We start from the raw sequence: 20,696 nt of genomic DNA, 5'->3' as shown, positions 1-20,696 counted from the left end.
TTCTCTATATCAGCTCATAGGGCTCTGGTAGGAGTCAGCCATCATCTGAACATCTTGCCTGTGTGGGCATTTATGCAGCTATATTAGCATCACAAATCACACATGGAAGACAGAGTAGTTATGCCAACGAGCTGGAAATAGGACTTAAATGGTGCAATACATTTTAAATGTGATGAACAAAACACATGTTCATGTAAACATAGTAACTACAATGTTGACTACAGCTAATGAAATTGAAAAAAATGCAGTGTTGAATTCTCAATTTTTGTTGTTTCAATCTAGTTGGAAGCTTAGTAGTTTTGGGGCTTTTCAGCTACAAGTTTAGCTTTCTTATTTTGGAGTTGCATAATACTTGCAAGCTGGTTGTTTGATGCCCACCTGAGGTCAAATGAGGCTATAGAAGCCATCATGGATGTTGCATCATCATGCTGAACCTTGGCGAATGTGTCACCTCATAATTCGATTATTTTCACTTTTAAAACTATTCAAGACACAATTTCCTCATATCAGTTTACAGCGAATCTGAGGTTAGATGAAAGGCTTTCATGGAGGGTGAAATTCAATAATTAAAAGTTGATTGGTTAGCTATTTTGTAGCAGTCGGAGAACTCAGATGTGGTTAATATTTACTTTGGCATAAATAAATAAATCAATTAACTCCTTCACATAAGGCTTCAAAAACAACAAAAGGTGGTGTTCAGTTTTGGCAACGAACAAAGACCCAGAAGAAAAATCCCAATGGCTTTTTGTCAGGGAACCTATCCAACACACACCCACACTCGCACACACACACACACACACACACACACACAAAACCACTCACGTAAAGCTCGATACCTGGGGAATCAAACCTTCATATAATTGCTCACTGTTGGGTCATAAACATTTCAAAATCAGAATGAGTTTTTGTTTGAAACCTTCCAACATCCAGAATGAGCTCTCCGGTTGGTTGATGATGCATGCTTTTCAATGATTCAGTACTCTGAGGACCTGCTCGAGGGCAAAGGTGAATTCAGACTGGGGGTTATTAAGAACAGGGAGACATTATTTAATGGTCTATAAAACCTGAAACCAATATTCATGATGTCTACCATCCAGTTAAGCCATGGAAGGCATGCGAGGCATTCAATACAGCATGTTACATTGTTGGCTTTGCAGCACTGCTATTGTGTCCCCCTCCTTCTTATCAGCTCTGTGAATATGTAACAGTTTCCCATAATACCTCCTTATCAAACACTGCCCAACCCACAACATTTTTTTGTTTTATGGCACCTCAGCTTTCATTTCTCAATAGCAGAGGGTCAAAGGTCACTTCAGTTCAGCTGCGACACAGCCCTCCATCTTCATTAATGTCACCTCCCTCAGGCCCATCACATAGCTCCCGCTGATAGCAAGTCGCCGTCGCTCCAGAGAAAAACCTTACCATGTGGGTCAGTTCAATTTTTGGCAATGGGGGCGGGTTGGCACGCAGCACGTGAGATACAGTGTGTGGTGGTATTGCACAATCATGTTCTAAAATAAAGTAGCTTTCGAGCAAAAAAAAAAAGAAAAAAAAAAGGCTAATTTGTGTGCCTAAGTGGCATGCTGGGACTTTGAGGGATATAAAGCGGGCCCGGTGACAAATATGAGAAGATGTTTACCTGTGTAACTGAAAGACGCGAGCCGCATTATAAATGAATGAGGATTTGTAATGCACCTGCTGGTTCCCTGCCAGGTGAGGAGATCACCTTTCACAGCGGAGAATTGTGCTTGTTTGTGGAAGTCAAAGCCACAGTGAAGAAAAAGACCTTTGCATTGTGGAAATGTGTACATATCAGCCCGCACCTGTTCTATCCGAGGCATGTGTTTGAACATCTCCATGCTTGTGTATGTTTAAGATTAGTCGACATGATCTGCTTCTATTCATTCATGGTCAGCTCAATAGAGAAAGGATGGTGATTGTGCATTTTTTATGACGTACAAAAACATTTCAGTGTTGTGTCAGTAGGAATTGTTGATACTTTTGATACTTTAAGTACAGAAGTACAGAGTATTTTCACAAATCAATGCAGATAATCCACATTTCTATAATTAGAACATCTAATGTTCCGTTAAAGTTGCTCAGAATATACTGATTCAATTACAGACGTCAGATATAATTGGTTGCAGAATTTTTGGAGGCAACGACAGCCTCAAACTGTGTCTTGTATCCATCAGGAAGCTTCTTGCAGTTTCTGACATTCTTCTACTCCTTTTGCGGTTCATAGGAAACTTCATTTAGAGCCAAGTTTCTGCTTCCTCCACAGGTTTTCAGTCGGATTTTGGTCTTGGTTTAAAATACCATGGCTCTTCTTTCTGTTCTGATACCAAGTAAAACCACAGTTGGCATGAACCTATACAGATGCTTTAGAATAAAAACCTAATGTGTGAGGGTAAAGTGGTAAAAGAAAGGACTTTCTTAATCTTTATCACAGCTCCAAACATGACAGCTTGGGCTGGCGTCTTCTGCATATTTATGCCAGTCAGCAGGAAATAGAAAATCAATAATGAACCTGACACACTCCATTAAATGTTCTATTCAGAAAAAATGAAACTTCACAAAGTTTAATGTCCACAATCTGAACTTAACCTCATGATGGTGATGTCCATTTGATGTCGGAATACTTCAACAATAATCTTTTGAACAACTATTTGGGGCAGAATGAAGAAAAAAAAAAAAAAGAATCTCTCCAAGATGAAAATGTGGTAGTTGTATTTTTAATTTGATTGGGTCTTTAACTACCAGGAGTGCCAGCGAGTCAGTCTCTGAGAGGAATTCCTGATGACGAGTGTTACTACTTGTGGCCCCAGTTGGTGGGTGAAACGGACGGCTTGTAGTCAGTGCGAATGCTTTTACGGCCATGCGATAAGGGCATTAGCAGTGTAAGGTCCAACAACAGTCTCGCCAATCCCACGGGGCATTCTGGCGTACCTGTTACTGAGAAAAGACTTGTTTTCCAAAATTACATCATGAGGCAGAAATGATTAATGGCTTTAAATCGGATAAGAGGATTTAGTCGGCCCGCTATTCCCTGCCTATTTCAATCATGTTGTGATGAAATGGATATAGTGTTAAGCATGCTCTTAGTTTTCTACCCTCCCATCTCGGCTCGTAAAGTGTTTCTGTTTATCAGGCCTGGCACTAACATCATCAACCTGCACATGTCAGTTGCTTTATTTGAAAGGATCCGAGGGACTAAAAACATTTACTGGCTGTCAGATAGAATCCTGTCCCAATGACTCCCCCCCCCCCCCCCCCCCCCATCCCTCCTCGACTCTCTCTGTCTCTGTCCTTCTTCCACCCACCCTCTTTCCCTCGTTGGCTTGCCTCCAGGTTGTCTGCTGCAGTCGGCGTTGGAGCTGGAGTTCAAACACTGCAGCCTTCAGCAGCACATGAAACAGTGCAACTTGGAACCTTCCAGAAGTGTGGCACTACAAAGTCCGCCCCCCTCCTCCCCTCGCCAAGGTGAACCTCACCCTCACCGGCTTGTTTTTCACTGTTCGCTCTGCCTTTTGTCTACGGCAGGTGTCAGGAGCTGTACTTGTTGTGTGGATATATATATATATAAAAAAAAAAAAATCTTTTCATGAGTTTCCCCCTGCTAACCCTCTGTTGCAGTGTAATCCCGCTTTACTCTCTCAATCAACTCTGGAGAAAGTGATACCGGAGAAATCGAGAAGGAGCACTGCAGAGGTTATGTAGAGGTGTTTTGTGCACACGAGTCCTTAGTTTAACAGCAATAAAGACGAGACAGAGGCTGCTTCAGCGGCTCCCTTACAAAACCCCCACCCTACCCGTTCTTGACCCCAGGTTGGAGCGTGGGGCCAAGTCTGTCTCTGCAGTGGCAGGGACCTGCAGGACTGCCGCCTCGCTCCGACCGTGCCTCTCTCAGATGAGCTCATTCTGCAGGGTGGGGGATCTGCACTGCATGCTGTGGCCACTTCCAGATGAAGGCTGCAGAGCAGGTGTCTAGTTGTCTGCCTGTGTGTGTGTGTGTGTGTGTGTGTGTGTGTGTGTGTGTGTGTGTGTGTGTGTGTGTGTGTGTGTGTGTGTGTGTGTGTGTGTGTGTGTGTGTGTGTGTGTGTGTGTGTGTGTGTGTGTGTGTGTGAGAGAGAGAGAGTGTGACAGTGCAGACTTTCTGCCTAAACCTTGCTCATAAACTAATGTGATTGATCGGCCTTGTGTGCTCAGCTCTGACATCTGCTGGTAGGACAGATAATTGCATGGAGCTGGAAAAACAATCAGAAACCGTGTGAAAGGAATCAAAGTAATCAGATTGAGTCCAGCCTATTTTCAGTTTTTTTTCCACATTCCACTCAGGCTTTTGATGATGTAGCATTTGACTGCATCTTTTTACTTTCATGCATTAATCAGACAACCTTGATAAGGGATTATTTTGCACAGATTTTGTAGTTTGAATGAGACCATACAATGGGAGTTTAGTTATACATTTTTCCTTCTTCAAGTCAACATAGGCATTTTAATTGTTTCTGGTCACGGAAAAGCATCAGTGTCCTATTGTTTTTATTTATGTTTTCCTGGTATGTTTTTTTTCTTCTTTTAAAGTGATAAAAGTACTTTGTGCTGTCTTTGTGGGTTATTTTGAATTATTTTGTATGTGTATTCTGTCACCATATAATATGTCTACATTAATTAAATTTGTGTTTGAATGTATTTTTGTCTGTCTGATTTCATTTAGTATCAATTTTGCATTTTTTGTGATGACTTGTATGTCTTTATGTCAATTTATTGGGTCTCTATGTAGTAAAGAGTCTCTTTGTGGTTGTTTAGTTTCTTATTTAGTGCTCTAATGTCTAGCTCTGGTCTTTTTTTGTGGCTTGATGGTAATTTTGTAATATTTGTGCCTTGTACTGCTTTCTAGAATCTTCTCACATCGGTTTGTGGTGATTTGGTGTGATTTGATGATCATTTATTGGGTTTTTTGTCTGTTTTTTGTCTGTTGTCAATCAGCATCTTCTTTTGGCCATTCAGTGTGTCTTTGTGGTCATTTGGTGTCTCCCTCTGGTTATATAGGGATTTTGCACTCATTGAGTAGATCCTTGAGGTCATTTTGCATCTATTTGTGGTCATTTGTTATTAGTTTTACAGTTTACTGCCACTTAAAAGCACATTTTTGTGTGTCATTTTGTATCTCTTAATGATTCCTAGTCATTTTAATGCTGTGTGGTCATTTAATTTGTCTTTGCTCTCAGTTCACATCTCAATGAGCTCATTTTAGATCATTTAGTAGCTTCCTTAGTGTTAAATGTACTGAAAACATCTTACCAAGTCAGAATGTAGTCAAAATTACAGGATTCTAACCCAACAGCAACATTAAAAATACATTTGGATCAGTAATTCAAAATTCTCTCGAATAATGCAAGTGACTCTTTCACTGTTTTCATGACTTTGACCCAATAAAAGGGGAATGTTAGCTGTTTATTGATGGTAGATCGGATTCTGGCATCAGTTTGCTTTGTCACTGGCACCACTTGGTTTATCGAAATTTGATTAACAGTACAAATCTCTGATTTGAAAAATCTTGGCTTGTCTTCTCTGCCAGCTTCAGTTCTCACACACTTCATCTACAGATTATTAAAGAGATGTTTGTTTCATCTCTGAGAGTCGCTTCATCCTCTCGTGTGCTTTCACAGTACTGCCACGACGCCACAGTGCTGTACGAGCAGCATTTCAAATGATTCACATCATATTTACACTTGCTGTGTACTCTCGGAGGCAGGCCAGCTTCGCACACTGAATTACTCTGCTTTGTTAAATTAACTGGGACGCCATCCAGCCGTGAACGATAATTCAGAGGGTAATTTCCAAAGTAGAAAAGGGCTTTTTGAAAACAGGGACACCCACCTTATATGGATTGACGTGTTTGCAGGATATTAACTCCCACCTAAATTGAATGATTTGGTGGAGATGAATGATGGCAATTTTCCTGACGTGGGTACATTAGTGCGCAGCGACTCGGGCTGCGATCAGAGGGCAGAAAACAGGACGTCAGGTAGTCTGGAAAAATGCTAATGTTGCTATTAAAGAGCCCTGTTGGCCTGGTATCAGCTGGAAGCCGTAGTGCTCTGCAGTGGTTTACTTTTCATCCACATCGTGGAGTTCTGCTGGGTCAGACTGTAAACTGTCGTCCCGTCTCCACTTCCAGCTCGGCTGCTTCCATCACTCGGCAAGGAGGACGAGAATTAACTGACTTTAGAAATCTCTCAGGTTCAATTGCTTGTTTCTCACAATATAAATAAGAGCCATTTATCTCGAGGTTTCACCGCATGGACAGAGACTCCAAAAGTGCGAGCATTGTGATCAGTGTTGTGAATAAAGTCGTATGACACTGATGTGCCGCGGTTTTTGGCAGCAATGTTACTGGGAACTGATTATTCGTGCAAAAATGAATAATGGCATTACAATTACTGAAGTCTGTGTGAGCTTGTTACACATTAAAATTGTACATAAAAACCGTTGCAGAGCTGCTGTCTCTACCATTATCGTCTAAGCCTGTGGTGCAAATGGTGACAATTTACTAAACTCCTGTTTACCATTAGCAATAACTCATTTTCACAATTGCTGCGACGCATTAAAAACTGTAATGAACTCAAGCTTCCATTTCTGTCTGAGTGATGGTGGATCGTCTCAGCTGTTTTGTTGCCTCATTCTGTTTCTTTCAGGAGGCGGTGTTATGACAATTTCCTGCTGAGGGATGCAGAACAGGAGCACTCAAACAGGCCAACATAGCATCTACACATCCCCATCTGACTCCTAAGTGTTTGTAGTTGAGGAAATATAATTTTTGGCCCTTTGGGGTTGCCGAGATTTGCATGTCCTGCTTCATTCAGCTGGGAGCTTTAGATGAATGACGTTTGCTGTGATAAACACAGGCACCTAACCGAAATGAAGTGTGTGTAATACAATTTGATTCCAAAGTGTGTGAATTTGCATGAGGCCAGGAGTTGTGTTTTTCGGCAGGTGTTCGTATTAAAACCAGCAGAAGATGCAAATCACTCAACTCTCAGAAGGCAACCTGCCAAAAAGTGCATCCACCTCAATCAACTACAGACAATTACGAACCAAATAGTGTTACCTACCCTTCATTTGAGCCTCTTTGGATTGATCTGTGCAAATTGTAAACATTCAAATTTGGCATTTACTGCATGATCTAAAGCAGAATACTTCACAACACCTTTTCAAAGTGATGCGACTCAGTTATTATAGTAACTCAGCTAATGTGCCACAGCAATATGTCCACAATAAAACCAGCCACACAGAAAATCAAAAGTAACACAGGAGTTACTTTCCAAAGTATCTATGTTATGTTCATTTTCAGTCCGTTGTAACTTTTCTGTAATTTGCACAATACTGATTTCGATTTCTGTGCCGCCGGATCGGGCGACGTGCTATCTGAGGCAGTGTCTGGGATTCCTCGGCGTGATGTTGTCTATGATCCGAGGGCTGACGTGGGTTATGTACTGCAGCGCCGGGTCGGAGTAGTTGAACGGAGGAGGGTTGTTCGGCTCCAGGATGTAATCCGGCACCAAGTGTGGAAGGCTGGAAGACAACACGGAGTCGAATTAGCATGCAGGAGTATGATACGAAATCTCAGCAGTAAGACGCAGACCTCTCCTTGTCCTCGTATTTATGAATGTACATCAATATTCAGCACTTTCTCTTTACATAAGACATGAGTGTCAAACTCTGGGCAGTCAAAGGGGAGCATATTCACCCGTAGAATACACACTTTGGACAACCCCAAAGCTCTCTTTCATTGTAGTGCAAAGCGGCAAAACATTTTGAGGAAAAAAACCTTTTCAAAATGTGAAAATGTGTTTAACAGGTTGATACTAAAATTAAAGCCTTGCATTCTCAGCGTGAAGACAATTTGAACAATGCTCCTTTGAGTAAATACTAGGTAGTTTGCAGTCTTTATCATCCATGTGTTTTTCCCTCACAGAGCATCTTTGAGGCTTAAGCTACATTTCTAACTCTTGGGTAACTGAGTTTTACAGTCCCAGTTATGACTTTTATCTATTACTCCAACTAAAACAGAGAAAAGTGCAGCTAATTCAATGGGAAAATTGAGCTTTATTTTCTTTATAGATATGTCATCCTGTGAACTGGAAGGAAGTCTCCGGCTTCACATGGAAGTATTTCAATTATTTAGATAGATAGTCAAATTGTGAGATAGTCAAAGAGATACTCCAATTGTTGATTAGTTCATCAGATAGTCAGTTAGATGGATAATATGAAAGTATCTAAATGCATTTCAATGCAGACAGAAATTTTTGAAAATGATTGACATCCTGATGTAATACAAACGTATAAGAAAAACATGTAAGGTTTAAAATACCTTCATCTCGTTTAGTTTTAACTCACTTGTAGTTATTAACATTACTAATCACATGTGAGATAAGTGATTCTGGCAAGTAATTTTTTTTTTTTTTTTTTTTTTTATTGATTCATTCCAGGCATTTGACATTTCAAACATATGTGCAATCACACACACACACAAACCTCTTATTGATGGTAAATAGTATTTTCTTGACCTTCTCTTAACCCATCTTTTCTTTAAACAGATCAGTATCCCAATATTAGCCAACAATTTGGCATTTGTAACAGTAATTAGTGTAGTATAGTAACATTTGCCTCTGCTTAGAAACAGGTTATACAGTTTGAAATGTTTACAGGTAAACACTGGCTCTAGTTAAGGTTTCTTCCTCTTCTCTGTACAGCACACAATCATTTATGAGGCAAATTTATGGAAATGTTTGGATGGGCAGCAGTTGTTGTCAAACGCTCAGTGACTCATGCATATTCATGCAGGCTGCGGCCCAGATATTCAAAGTGTTGAAAGACATGAAAATCTGGGACTAAAGCTGATTAAAAACATGAAACACAACATCCTCAATTCTTCTCCGGGCTGGCTGTTGTCTGATTTGCAGTTAAGATGTTTTGGATTGTATATCATTACGTTTGTTCTCTGTGCAAATATGTATATCCTCCCCACTGATAATGAAGTACAGACTGTGCAACCTGCTGTGCCATGATTCACTCTGTGAATAAGAGCCCAAAAACAAAATAAAAACCCACATATCTGGCCAAGTGATTCTTTGTAAAGTTGCCCATTGCCTGCACAAACCTCTTCTGAGTCTTTGTTTTTTTGGTTCTTTCTTCTTCCTCACAATCATTTTCATGATGCTGCTTATTTGAAAACTGAACTATGCTGATATTGGATTTTTGCCCAATGGGAAAACTGTAAACAGTGTATAGCCAGTCCATCATATCACATACATCTGGAACATTATATCATATAACAATAATAATTTATAAGAACGTATTTACTATGTAAAATACACCCATCCCCATATTCTGTACATGTCCACACTTATAGGCACCGTGTGCGTATTCTTTTATCATATTGTATTTTTATCTGCTTTTATCCGCTTTTTGTGCAATACATCCAACACCATACTCTGTACATGTCCACACTTATAGGCACCGTGTGCATATTCTTCTGTTATATTGTATTTTTATCTGCTTTTTTTAGTTCCTGCTATGGGTGCTTCTTTCTCTGTACTATCCTGCTGTACCAATGCAAATTTCTCCACATGCGAGATAAATAAAGGGATATCTTATCTTATATCTTATATCTTATATCTTATCTTATCTTATAATGTCATTCGAGTAACGTTCTCTCCCATATGGCTCGTAGAAAGGCAACAGCACAACAACTTGCCGGGCCTTTGCCTATTCACTCTAATCTAACAACATAATCCCACAATGCCTGCGCCAACCCCCCTTCATTATATCTATAAGGTTTATTTGACTGTTAACAGAAAAAGGAGGCCAGACATCAGGGGGATTATGTGTCTCTCTGCCCCCCTAACACCTGGTCCAGATGCCATACATCTGCACCCCCCCCCCCCCCCCCCCCCCCCCACACACACACACACACACACACACACACACACACGCCGGGGCTGAGGAAACACGCACGTCACGAGGTCATGAGCAGATTCTCCGCAATGCTCCTCCTGCACACATGCATCTAAACATGAGATGTTCTTTCAAGTGGATTTTCATCCAGCGCCAAACAATCAGCTGTGCATTAAAACCCTAAAGTGATCTGATGTTTTCTAATGCGCGATTATGTGGAGCTAACTCTCTTCGTACTTTTCATTCTGTGTTGTTGAGCTAAAGAAAATGTACTCCAGCAACTGCTGTCTGTTTACAGTCTCTCACTGTCTTAAAGTCTGAATTTGTCAACTTGGAAACTACAAATGTAGTTTAACAGCTACATGAAAGCTTCCTCAGATGATTCCTCTTCATCCACACTCCTTTGTTGTCTTCTGTTTGTTTGGTTTTAATGAACATTGCCTGTGTGGACTCCCTTGTTGTCCCACGTTTTGGAAGAATAACACCATCAATAACATCATGGGGAAACGGATGTATTGAATTGAGTTGATGGAGCCCTTAGCCTTCACAAGCACAACATGAAATGTGATAGCGTTGAGCTGGGCCTTCTGGTGGAAGAAACTATCAAACGTATTGGAGAAATACAGCAAACAAATCTGAATTTGGTTGACATAAATGAGGAGGAGAATGCAATACAGGAAATGATCGTTTACAAAGTGAAAGAAAATAGAGCAACGATAAAAGATTGTGGCCTCAGATGAAGATTCGTCTCTGATATTAGATCTCAGTGCTGCACTTGATAATATTGATCATAACATCCTACTACAGAGACTGGGACATATCATCGGGGTTCAAAGTACAGCACGAAATTGGTTCAATTATATCAATTAATGTTAATGATGACTCTTCAGCACAGACTAAAGTTAAACCTGGAGTTCCACAGGGTTCTGTGTTAGGACCTATACTTTTCACATTATACATGCTTCTTGAAGGGAATATTATCAGGAAAGACTCAATTGCTATGCAGACGACACACAAATCTATTTATCTATGAAACCAGATTATACTGATTAACTTGCCAAACGCGACCTAAAAACGTGGGTGAGCTATGATGTTCTGCTTCTGAACTCTGAACAGAAGTTAATATGTTTGGCCCAAAACATCTGAGATTAAATTATCTCAACATATAGCACTGGATGGTTTTATTTCATTATATTCAATTCATTATTATATTCTTATTTATATGCATTCTTACTGCAACTAAAAATACAACAAATAGCTCAACTTGTTCCTGTTTGAAAGGTTTAAAGTTAGATTTTCTTCATTAGATTTTTACACTTTGTCATCCTGCCAGCCTGACTGAACCCTCCAGCAAATCTGAATTGGCCCGCAGACCCTATGTTTGACTCCAATATTGTATCAGAGTGCATCTTGATGTCATTTTAGTGCCAAAAACTAAACAATTCTTCAACTATTTCTTCCACTGATAGATGTGTTCTCCTCTTTATCGCCTTATTGTATGCTCAACTTTTGTCTTGGTGTTACCCAAGTGCGGTTTCATAACTTCAGAACAGTTAGTAGGAAGTGTTTTTGTTTAATATAGTAAGAGAGTGGGCAGCCCGTCCTCCAACTGAGAAGTTAAATAGGAGGGAAGACAGTGCTGCAGCAGCAGAACAGCCGACAGGATTTAAAGCCTTCAGGTTGCTTGTAAGAGGACTGTCTCCAGGCAGACCTACTTGACTACTGTACCTTGAAATACACAGTGCTCGTGTCCAAGTGTGTGTGTGTGTGTGTGTGTGTGTGTGTGTGTGTGTGTGTGTGTGTGTGTGTGTGTGTGTGTGTGTGTGTGTGTGTGTGTGTCTTCTCTGATTGCGGCAGTATATTTTGTGATGGCCTGCAATGAACCCTGTCTCACTTGGCCCACAGGAGCTGCTGACCCGTTGAAAAAAAACGTGTTTTATATTTATTCATTAGAGTTTATTGGCCAGCTAAGGGACACTCGAGCTATGGACTTTATCCTAACGTGGCTTTTGTGAGACTCATAACAGACGACAAATGACACTGCACGTGTTGCCAGTCACTGCATGCTTACATAAAACCTTGGGCATGGTTTCCTGTATAAAGCGTGCTAAGCTGTGTGTTTTGCCTCAGAATAGCACCATGAGGGACGTCACACGCAAACAGAAGTGTTTAAATGAGGGTTTTGGCTGCTTTAAACCCAGTTTACATGAGAATGATCAGCTGCCTGGAGGAAGCCTTACAGGAAATATATCTGAATTTGGCAAAAAAAATTTAAATAAAAATGAAATAAATCACAATTTTAGGTGCAACACAGAAAATCTACAAAAAGAAGTTGTGGCTAACGTCCTTTATGGGCCTTCATTTAGGAAATGAGGCCCAATCTTGGAATCGATGAAAGAAATCTTTTAGAAAATAAACATGGCTGTTCAGGAGGATTGTGCCAAAAGAGTATTTTTGGTCAGTATACCTCATAACCATTGAAACAAGGCTGTATTAACATTATTATTGTGCGTCGGAATGCTCTCTGTGGCCATAGTTTCATCAAAAACTATACGTAAACATAATCCCTTTCAGGTGTCAAGGGTAAAGAGGGGTCACTCACTCTCCGGTAACAGTCTTCTTGCGGCAGCAGAAGCAGGCCAGAGCTGTCAGGAGCAGCAGGAGGAGCAGAGGGATGCCGATGCCAAGAACGAGACGCAGAATGAGATCCTTGTTTGTGTCACCCGCTTTGCCTCGGTCTGTAACAGATCACAACCCGAACTGAGGCCAGGACCAAACTCTTTCAGAAGAATTCAAGAAAGCTTTACAAAGACACTGCCATTAAGAGGAACATCAATTGTTTGGGAATCTGTGTTTGTTTTATTGGGTAATAATTGATGATTTCTTCTCTCACAGTAATGTGAACGTCTATGACAGCTTGTGCAGAGCTTTTTTTGACAGTTCAGACTGTATAAAAATGAATAAACAGCACTTCAAACATTATACATTTGACAGAACAATGTGAGTCACATTAGTCATTTTTGATATTAATCTCCTTTCAGAGTGAAACCATAGGTGGTATTTCACACTGATACTCTAACAGTTACAGTTATTTTCTTTGAAATTACAGCTATTAAAAAGACAACAAGTGTTTTTTTTGTTGTTTTTTTTTTTTACAATTTTTTTCTTTAAACTCTGTTAATCCACCTGAAATATTCCAGACCAACACACATTCCACCATCAAAGTAAAATGTAATCAAGCATTAATGGATAATGGATAAATATTGTTATAATGTGGAGATATTGCACAGATCTCACTCAATGCATCTTTAGAATCCTTCATTTACAGTTTTAGTGAAGTGATAATATCAATTTATCAATTGATTTCTTTGACCTAAATTTGAATAAAATGAGTTCACAGGGTACACAGAATATGCTCACCTATTACACAGGACTGTGTCTCATCCACATCAGTTGTACCATTGCAAACACATCTGTAGCCTCCATACGTGTTGGCACACTGGGCGGGATGGACACACTCCGCCTCCTTGGATTTACACTCGTCCAGATCTGTGGACAGAGAAGAAGTCTTAATAACACTGTGGGTCTAATTAACTAGGATCTTGTGAAAAGCCTGCTAAATTGCATGTTTGGAGTGTTTGGATGCAAATAAAAGTGGTTGGGGGCCAGCTGAGGAAATCCCCCCCTCACACACAATAATGCTCATTGTGCTTCTGGTACCAAACGGCAGCTGAGTGAACAAAATGATGGCTGAATAACGTTTGAGGCAATTATATTTTTAATGAAAATGTAAAAGGACTAAAAGTATTTTACCATCAATTTCTATCCTCCGGATGTCGTAGTGTCTCCTCACTCTGGCCAGATAGTCCGCAATGTACCAGTGGGGTGTATCACTGGACACGCCAATGCGATATTCCTCCACACCTGGACTGGATGCTTGTCCTTGCTCTTTCTTCGTGATGTTGTAGAACTTATTCCTGAAAGCTTTTGTGAGAATGTCATCCATCTGAGGAAGAAAGTATTGGTCACTGAGCAGTGGAGTGGTCTTGCTGTCAAACTCGGTTTCACTGTAACCGATTAGTACGCCACCTGACATTTGTTGAGATACCTGTTTGAGTCCGTCGACGCTCCTCTTCTCCCATCCCACAGAGACGTTGAACACATTATACCCTGCCAACACAGAACAGCAGCTGCGTGATGACCTTTCCTAACCGTGTTTACCATGGTAACAGCCGAGGAAGAGCCGCGCCGCGATGAAGCTAATGAAGCCGAACATATGAGGGCTCTTACCTGGAGGATTAGGAGAGTCACCTGCAAGGAAACACAACAAGACAATTATGGGACACACTGCACTTTGCTGTGGAGCGCAATTAGCTCGCACAAATGCCCTCCCCTGACTCTTATGGGAGTTGCACAACATGTTGCACATCCAGTAGGGATGTGCAACATTTTGGGTGTTCAGTGCGTCTATTGAAAGCCACAAACAAAACATAGAGTACGAGCCTGAACACTCACTCTTTTACCATGAAAGAAGAACAGTTCGAACACATTAGGCTGATAAAATATAGTCAATTATGATGTTTTACTTTAAAATGTTCAAACTTCTTATTGAAGCTTGACTTCAACTGACTTTGACTGCATGTTGACTTTTCCTTCAATGTGATTTCATCTGACCTGCATTTGATGTTGATCTTTTCTTTAATAATTCAAACTTTAAAAAAAACAACATCACATTTAACTAAGATCCATGGTTCAGAAATGTCCAGTAGATTTTAGTATTTTTCTGCAAAATCTGTATTCATGCTTGATTTTGAAAAGCAGATATATGTCAAATATATTCACATTTACTTCTCCTGATAACACATTCAGAGCTGCATTTCACTCATATCACCCATTTGTCACTCCTACAAATCAGCCTTCTTCTCCTTTCCACCTAAAAAAAAAAATCCCCGGCCTTGTAACAAAAGGTTTGAAAGAAAATATTTAATAAAACTGACTAATTATTTGGTTCATAGCCTGGCTTGTTTTTGTTTATTTATCTGAATACAAGCCTTTGAAAGCTTTGCAGCATTTGTAGGTTCCATGTTTGCGTCAGTTGTGGTTCATTTGATGTTTCATTTGTGAAACATGCAGAGAAGCAGCTCTAAAGGACGAGGGTTAAGAAACAGTGTTTACCTTTTAAATCAGTGCTGTCCAATCCTTATCCATAAAGACTGAACAATCTGATTGTGAGCTGATAATGAACTGATTATTACGATCTTGTCGACTGGGCAAGATCTCAAACATACTGGATCAAGGTCTACAATCCTAAAATTATGCTAATAAGACTGTTGACGCAAGTAACTGCCAACTGTAAAACCTGGGAATCTTATCGTATCAATCATGACGTACATACCACATCCTTCAGTGTCCTCTGGGTCTTGATACCTGCACAGACACTCGAAGGAGCCGGGCTTGTTCTTACACTCGTATTTGGCGTTCTCACAGGCCATGAGAGATGCACACTCATCTGTGTCTGAAACAAAGACAAGAATATATACAGTTTTCACTAATGAAGCAGTCCATGTCTGATATAAGACACGTTCAAGTACTTCCACTCATTTTGAGGAACCAATAGTTAATCAAAGAAGAGATACGCCTCATGATGATTTCAAATTAAAGATGTTGAAATCAATAATTGAAACATCAATGATTGCCAAATTATTCTAATCCTTTAATTCATTTAGGGAAAAAAATAATAAAGACAGTATATCAAAGTGTAATCTATGGCTACATATTTTAGAAATAACAGCACAATGCGTTCACAAATTGAGAGTAAATACAGACGCTTATCATTCTGCTCGGCAACTGCAGCATACAACAATGAGTGTCTTTTAGAAAAAATATAAATCAAGAGAGATAGAAACAGCAACTAATAAAGAAATAATAACTAGAAAATAAAAACATTTCTGATATAATTTTGTATGTGCCTGCCCCTGGCTGACGACTAGTATCCCCTCCATTAAGTTTTTCAGTAAAATGCCATCGGCTTTGACTGGCAATTCTTTTTTCTTTGTGAAAACGGTTTGGCAAATCCTTGACAAAACTCATAGCATGATATTCTCTCATTTTCCACACTTTTTGTTGTGCTTTTTGTGTACTTACTCCCATTTTCACCAAAATCCCATCGGCTTCAACTGGCAATTCAGTTGCTGTTTTTTTTTGCAATCTTTGCAAAATCATAAATAAAAGTCATTGCACACTATTTCAGAATTTTCTGTCTGTTTTGATGTGCTTTTTGACAAGTGTTCAGACTGAGGTTGATAATGAAAATGAAAACGTATCAGATTCAGTACCAACAGAAATCTGAATCTTGTTTCACAATAATCGTATTTGTGCTGTTCAGACAGTCATACAATGACTCATACATGAAGTCACGTTATGCAAGGTGAATGGAGCTGAAGAAAGTTTGTGTTTCTAACAACCAAACAGAACTGTTGTGTGTTCAGTACCTGTGCAGTTGTCTCCATCCCCAGTGAAACCAGGCTTACAGGTGCAGGTGAAGTTTAGTCTGGTAATCTGGCATACTGCGTCTTTATGGCAGGGGTACGGGAAAGGGGGGCTGCACATATCTGAGAGGGTATGCAGAGACGCAAGGTGAACATCCAAAGCTGATGGTATGATGTTAAATCAAAACAAATATGTTTTCTTGTACTACCAACCATGATTAAAACATTTGTATCCCTCCATCCCTTCAGGCACAGTGCTCTTAGGACACATGCCACAGGTGAACCGGCCCGGCTCTGACTTTAACTGGCACTGCACACTTTGGTAACACGGCTTTCCTCGACAGACATCGGTAGTGTTCCCACAAAACGTCCCGCTGAATCCCTCAGGGCACAGACAACCTACCACCTGGGAGGTACAGGACCGAGTCATCCATGGAAATCACAACACTACCACAGATGACTTTATTTGTAAAATGTTCATGTGTTTACACTGAGTGCATTTACTAAACAGTAGCACTTTTTTTAGGTAGAATTTGCAAAGGTCTTATCATAGAAAAGTGTGGAAATACCTGATAAAGCCATTCATTTTTCAATGATAATTTATTTCTTGTATACTTAATATGTGTGCTTTGGGTCATTGCAGAGACAATAATTCAGTTTTTTTTCTATAGTTTTTCAAATTCGTTTCACCCTATAGCTTTACATGACTGAGTCATGATATGTAGTGCCCATGCAGAATGATACTGCCACCACCATGCTCAGGGTACGTATGGTGTGATGGTGGTGCTGTGCAGTGGTTAGTGTCCAGCATATATAATATTTATTCTGATTGAAGTCTCATCACACTTAACCTTCTTCCCATTGCCCATGGAGTCTAGTTTATGCAAACTGTAATCCATAGTTAATATATAGTTATATATATCCTGAATCGATGCATGAAACTAACAGAAAGTGACAAACAACCCAATCCATCTATGTTACCTGGAATTTTCCCTTCAAGTGGTTTTCGGCAATGCTGTCATATTGACACGTCCCCCCATTTAAGCAGTCGCAGACACGCAGTATGGGGGTGAACAGCGAGCTGGTGAATTTGTCGCTGACCCTGATGGTGATCTGGGTGGGCTGGGTCCTGAGGGGCCTCCATGTCAGGTAGCCATCACCTTGAAAAATAAATGAGAGCCGAGATATTTTGGTTACTGGAAAGTTAACGAACAAAATATTTGAAATGGCTATGAGTTCAGAAAGGATAAGATTGTCTTTAACAACATGAGTCTCACCGCTGCTGACAGAAGTACGCGGAGGTCTGGGTGAAAGAAGCGAGTAAGTGATGGGGTCATTGTTGGGGTCTTCGGCGAAGATCTGAACGTTGACCAGAGAGTTGACCTTACCGTGGATCACTGTGGGCCCTGTAACTATGGGGGGCATGTTACCTGCAGCAGACAGACCTCACTGGGTTAGAGGGACTCATCTGGAAAAGCAAACCAAACCTTTTCCAGGTGAACACAAACTAGTTTACCATGGATCCAAGCCCGGTTCTTTAGTTGCATCTTGGTGGCCAAGGTCTGCTTGCCCAGGTCAGGGTTCCCAGATGCTAAGGTGTCGTGGATGCACTGTATGCTGTTTTCACAATTTCTCCTGACTTCTTCCATCTTAGCAGGACTGGTTGTTTTCAGTAGTTTCTCAGTGGGGATGGACTTTAGCTGTTCTTGAGAAGGTGATGTGAACAACAGGCTCTCTGGACCTGGAACTGTCCCTGGATGAAGATATAGGGATAGACAAAACTCAATTCAACATCAAAGAAGGTTTATCATGGAAGACTTGGTGACAACAAGTAAATCAAAGAGGATGGATCAGGATCAGGGTAGCAAGGCGCTGGAGTAAATCCCATACAACTATGGGCAACAAGCCCAAATGCCTGAAACAGCTAGAATGACCAAATATGATAAAATAGCAAAATAGGGGTAAAATGGTTAAATGCACTTCAAAGGCTGAAAAGGTTAAAACAGCCAAAATAGCAAAAGTGGCAAATACAGCAAAAAAAGCTTAAATGGCTAAAAGTGGGGACAATTTTATCGCTCAAATAGTGAATCAGAATTAATATTTTATTTGTCAGATAGTGGCAAAAACATAGATGGATGGATGGATGGATGGATGGATGGATGGATGGATGGATGGATGGATGGATGGATGGATGGATGGATGGATGGATGGATGGATGGATGGATGGATGGGAAAGCATTGTTGGTGAGGATAGCATGCTCTATATCCACAATGTTTACATGGAATCAAAGCCTTGAGCTGAAGATGTGCTTGATAATTCTTTGATGGTTTATTATCAAGTACAACAATTCTGGGGAGGCTGTGGCTCAGCTGGCAGAGTGGTCCATCTTCCAATCTCAAGGATTGCAGCTCATTCCCCCATTACTCCGTGTCGATCTCCCTTGGAACCCTTGGAGTCCCCCAATGATGAGCCACCACCTTACATGGCAGCCATCATCATTGATTTGAAGCAGTGAATGAACATGTGTGCAAGAGAGTGAATGTAATGTAATATGTAAAAAGGTTTTGCAACTACTGTTGTGTATAATTTAAGACCATTTACCATACACAAGATTTGCACAACAGCCCATGTATGGTGTGTACTAGAAATAGAGTAGAGAGCTTTCTCAAACTACCTGTGTAAAGCTAAGCTCCGTTTTTTTTAATTATCTGAAAATGTCATCAATCTTTCATTCTTTGATTGACTTACAGGAAAGACCAAACTCCCGCAGCTTCTCCTCTGGGGGTGGGTTGAGGTCCTTGGAGGCCATGATCTTACTGTTGGACATGAGGAAGTCATCTGAGCGATTGGAGCTCCACAGACCCATGAGTCCCACGGTGCGATTGTAGAAGGTCTGAGGAACCTCCACCATAGCAGCCAGCTGATTGAAGCCCTCTCTGCGCCACACCAGAACATTTAGACCACCTGCGTATATGGCTGCACAGCGGTCCTCCGAGAGGCAGCGCACGGCAAAGTCCTTCTTGCCCACATACACAACAGCTGAAGCGGAAAAGAACAGGTAAGTTTTGTCTATATTGCTGTACTTGGTTTGTCTAACTACGTGCAATGTTCAATGGAAAGATAAAATAAAGTAAAAACATAGATTTTTTGTGTATTTAAGATAGATGTGCATGGTGACTTTTACCATCATTGACACCTTTGACCGGGACCTCAACATCCTCCACAAAAAGTCTCAGTCCGAAATGTTCCTCTGAACATCTCCATTCAACCTGGAAACAAAGCAGATAGATGGATGTATGGACGGATGGCTGACAAAATTACTTTTACATTGATATTAGCCTGCCTGCATCACATTAAGTCAATTAATGTAACTCTTTGAAGTAACTAATTGTAACTTTTCCTTTGGCACAAACAAGCCACCTCTCACTGACTCCGTCTCTTTTGTCCTGACCTTGCCGATGCCTTGGTGGAAGGCAGCCATGCGCACCACCACTGGGACTTCAATGATCCCCTTTGTGTCTGTGTGGAGCTTGTCTGTCTGTCCTTGCAGGGTGAAGATATTAGAGCCCGTGGCGGAGGAGAGGCGCAATATCACAAACTCTCCAAGGGCCTTGAAGGAGTACTCTGTCCCATCAAAGGTAATGAAATGGAGGCTGCCGTACACAAGTGCTGCAAAGGGAACATTGACAGGAGATGTTTTTTTAATTAATGTTTTTATTATTCTGTATCTATACATGCTGTGCAAAATACAAGCTTGTCCTGGTTCTTGAAAGGGCCTCTCACCTACACCGTGCATTGCCGTGTTAGACCTGGTGGAGCCGTTCAGGCTGCTCCAGCTGTAACCTTGGCAACGATCCAGTGGCCTCTTGTCGCGGTAAAGGTGACACAGAGGAGACTGAATGCAGCACCACTGGAAGGGCAGGAGATCCTCATCTGGAGAGGAAAGTTTGATGAAACACACTTCAAGCCATCTGAATATGAATCTGCAGTCAGAAGTGAAAAGTTCCAGATTTGATCAAACCAATCACGTTTCTCTCTGCGAGTCTTTTCATATCAAGTCAGCAGGTTTTAAAAATGTTTCTAAACTTTCTGTTCTGTTTGAAATCTTGAAATCAAATATAATTGCAATTATTTATTCAGTCCACATGGGAGGCAGTTTAAATAGCTACCAGATCTGCTCTAACAGAAGATGCTTTGAGCTTTGAACCTTTTAATTTTCCTCACAGAGGACATTTTGGAACTGA

At 40.7% G+C, this 20,696-nt stretch overlaps 1 protein-coding gene across 1 annotated transcript; it reads right to left on the bottom strand.

Moving 5' to 3' along the window:
- Positions 1-6,386: 6,386 nt before the first annotated feature.
- LOC308121036 (uncharacterized protein) lies at positions 6,387-17,611 on the bottom strand. The gene is made up of 9 exons (XM_080482060.1): positions 17,433-17,611; positions 16,665-16,857; positions 16,455-16,574; positions 15,359-15,478; positions 14,072-14,153; positions 13,777-13,969; positions 13,384-13,512; positions 12,566-12,701; positions 6,387-7,578 (listed from the first exon to the last, which is right to left on the bottom strand). The coding sequence occupies exons 4-9, from the start codon at positions 15,361-15,363 to the stop codon at positions 7,428-7,430; spliced, it is 696 nt and encodes a 231-aa protein (XP_080338186.1). The 5' UTR covers positions 15,364-15,478; positions 16,455-16,574; positions 16,665-16,857; positions 17,433-17,611; the 3' UTR covers positions 6,387-7,427.
- Between the last annotated feature and the right edge of the window lie 3,085 nt (positions 17,612-20,696).

Source organism: Lipophrys pholis, assembly GCF_963383615.2.
Source record: "Lipophrys pholis genome assembly, chromosome: 15".
Lineage (NCBI taxonomy): Eukaryota > Metazoa > Chordata > Actinopteri > Blenniiformes > Blenniidae > Lipophrys > Lipophrys pholis.
The sequence above is the reverse complement of the archived record's forward strand: the minus strand, read 5'-3'. Positions and strand labels throughout refer to the sequence as shown.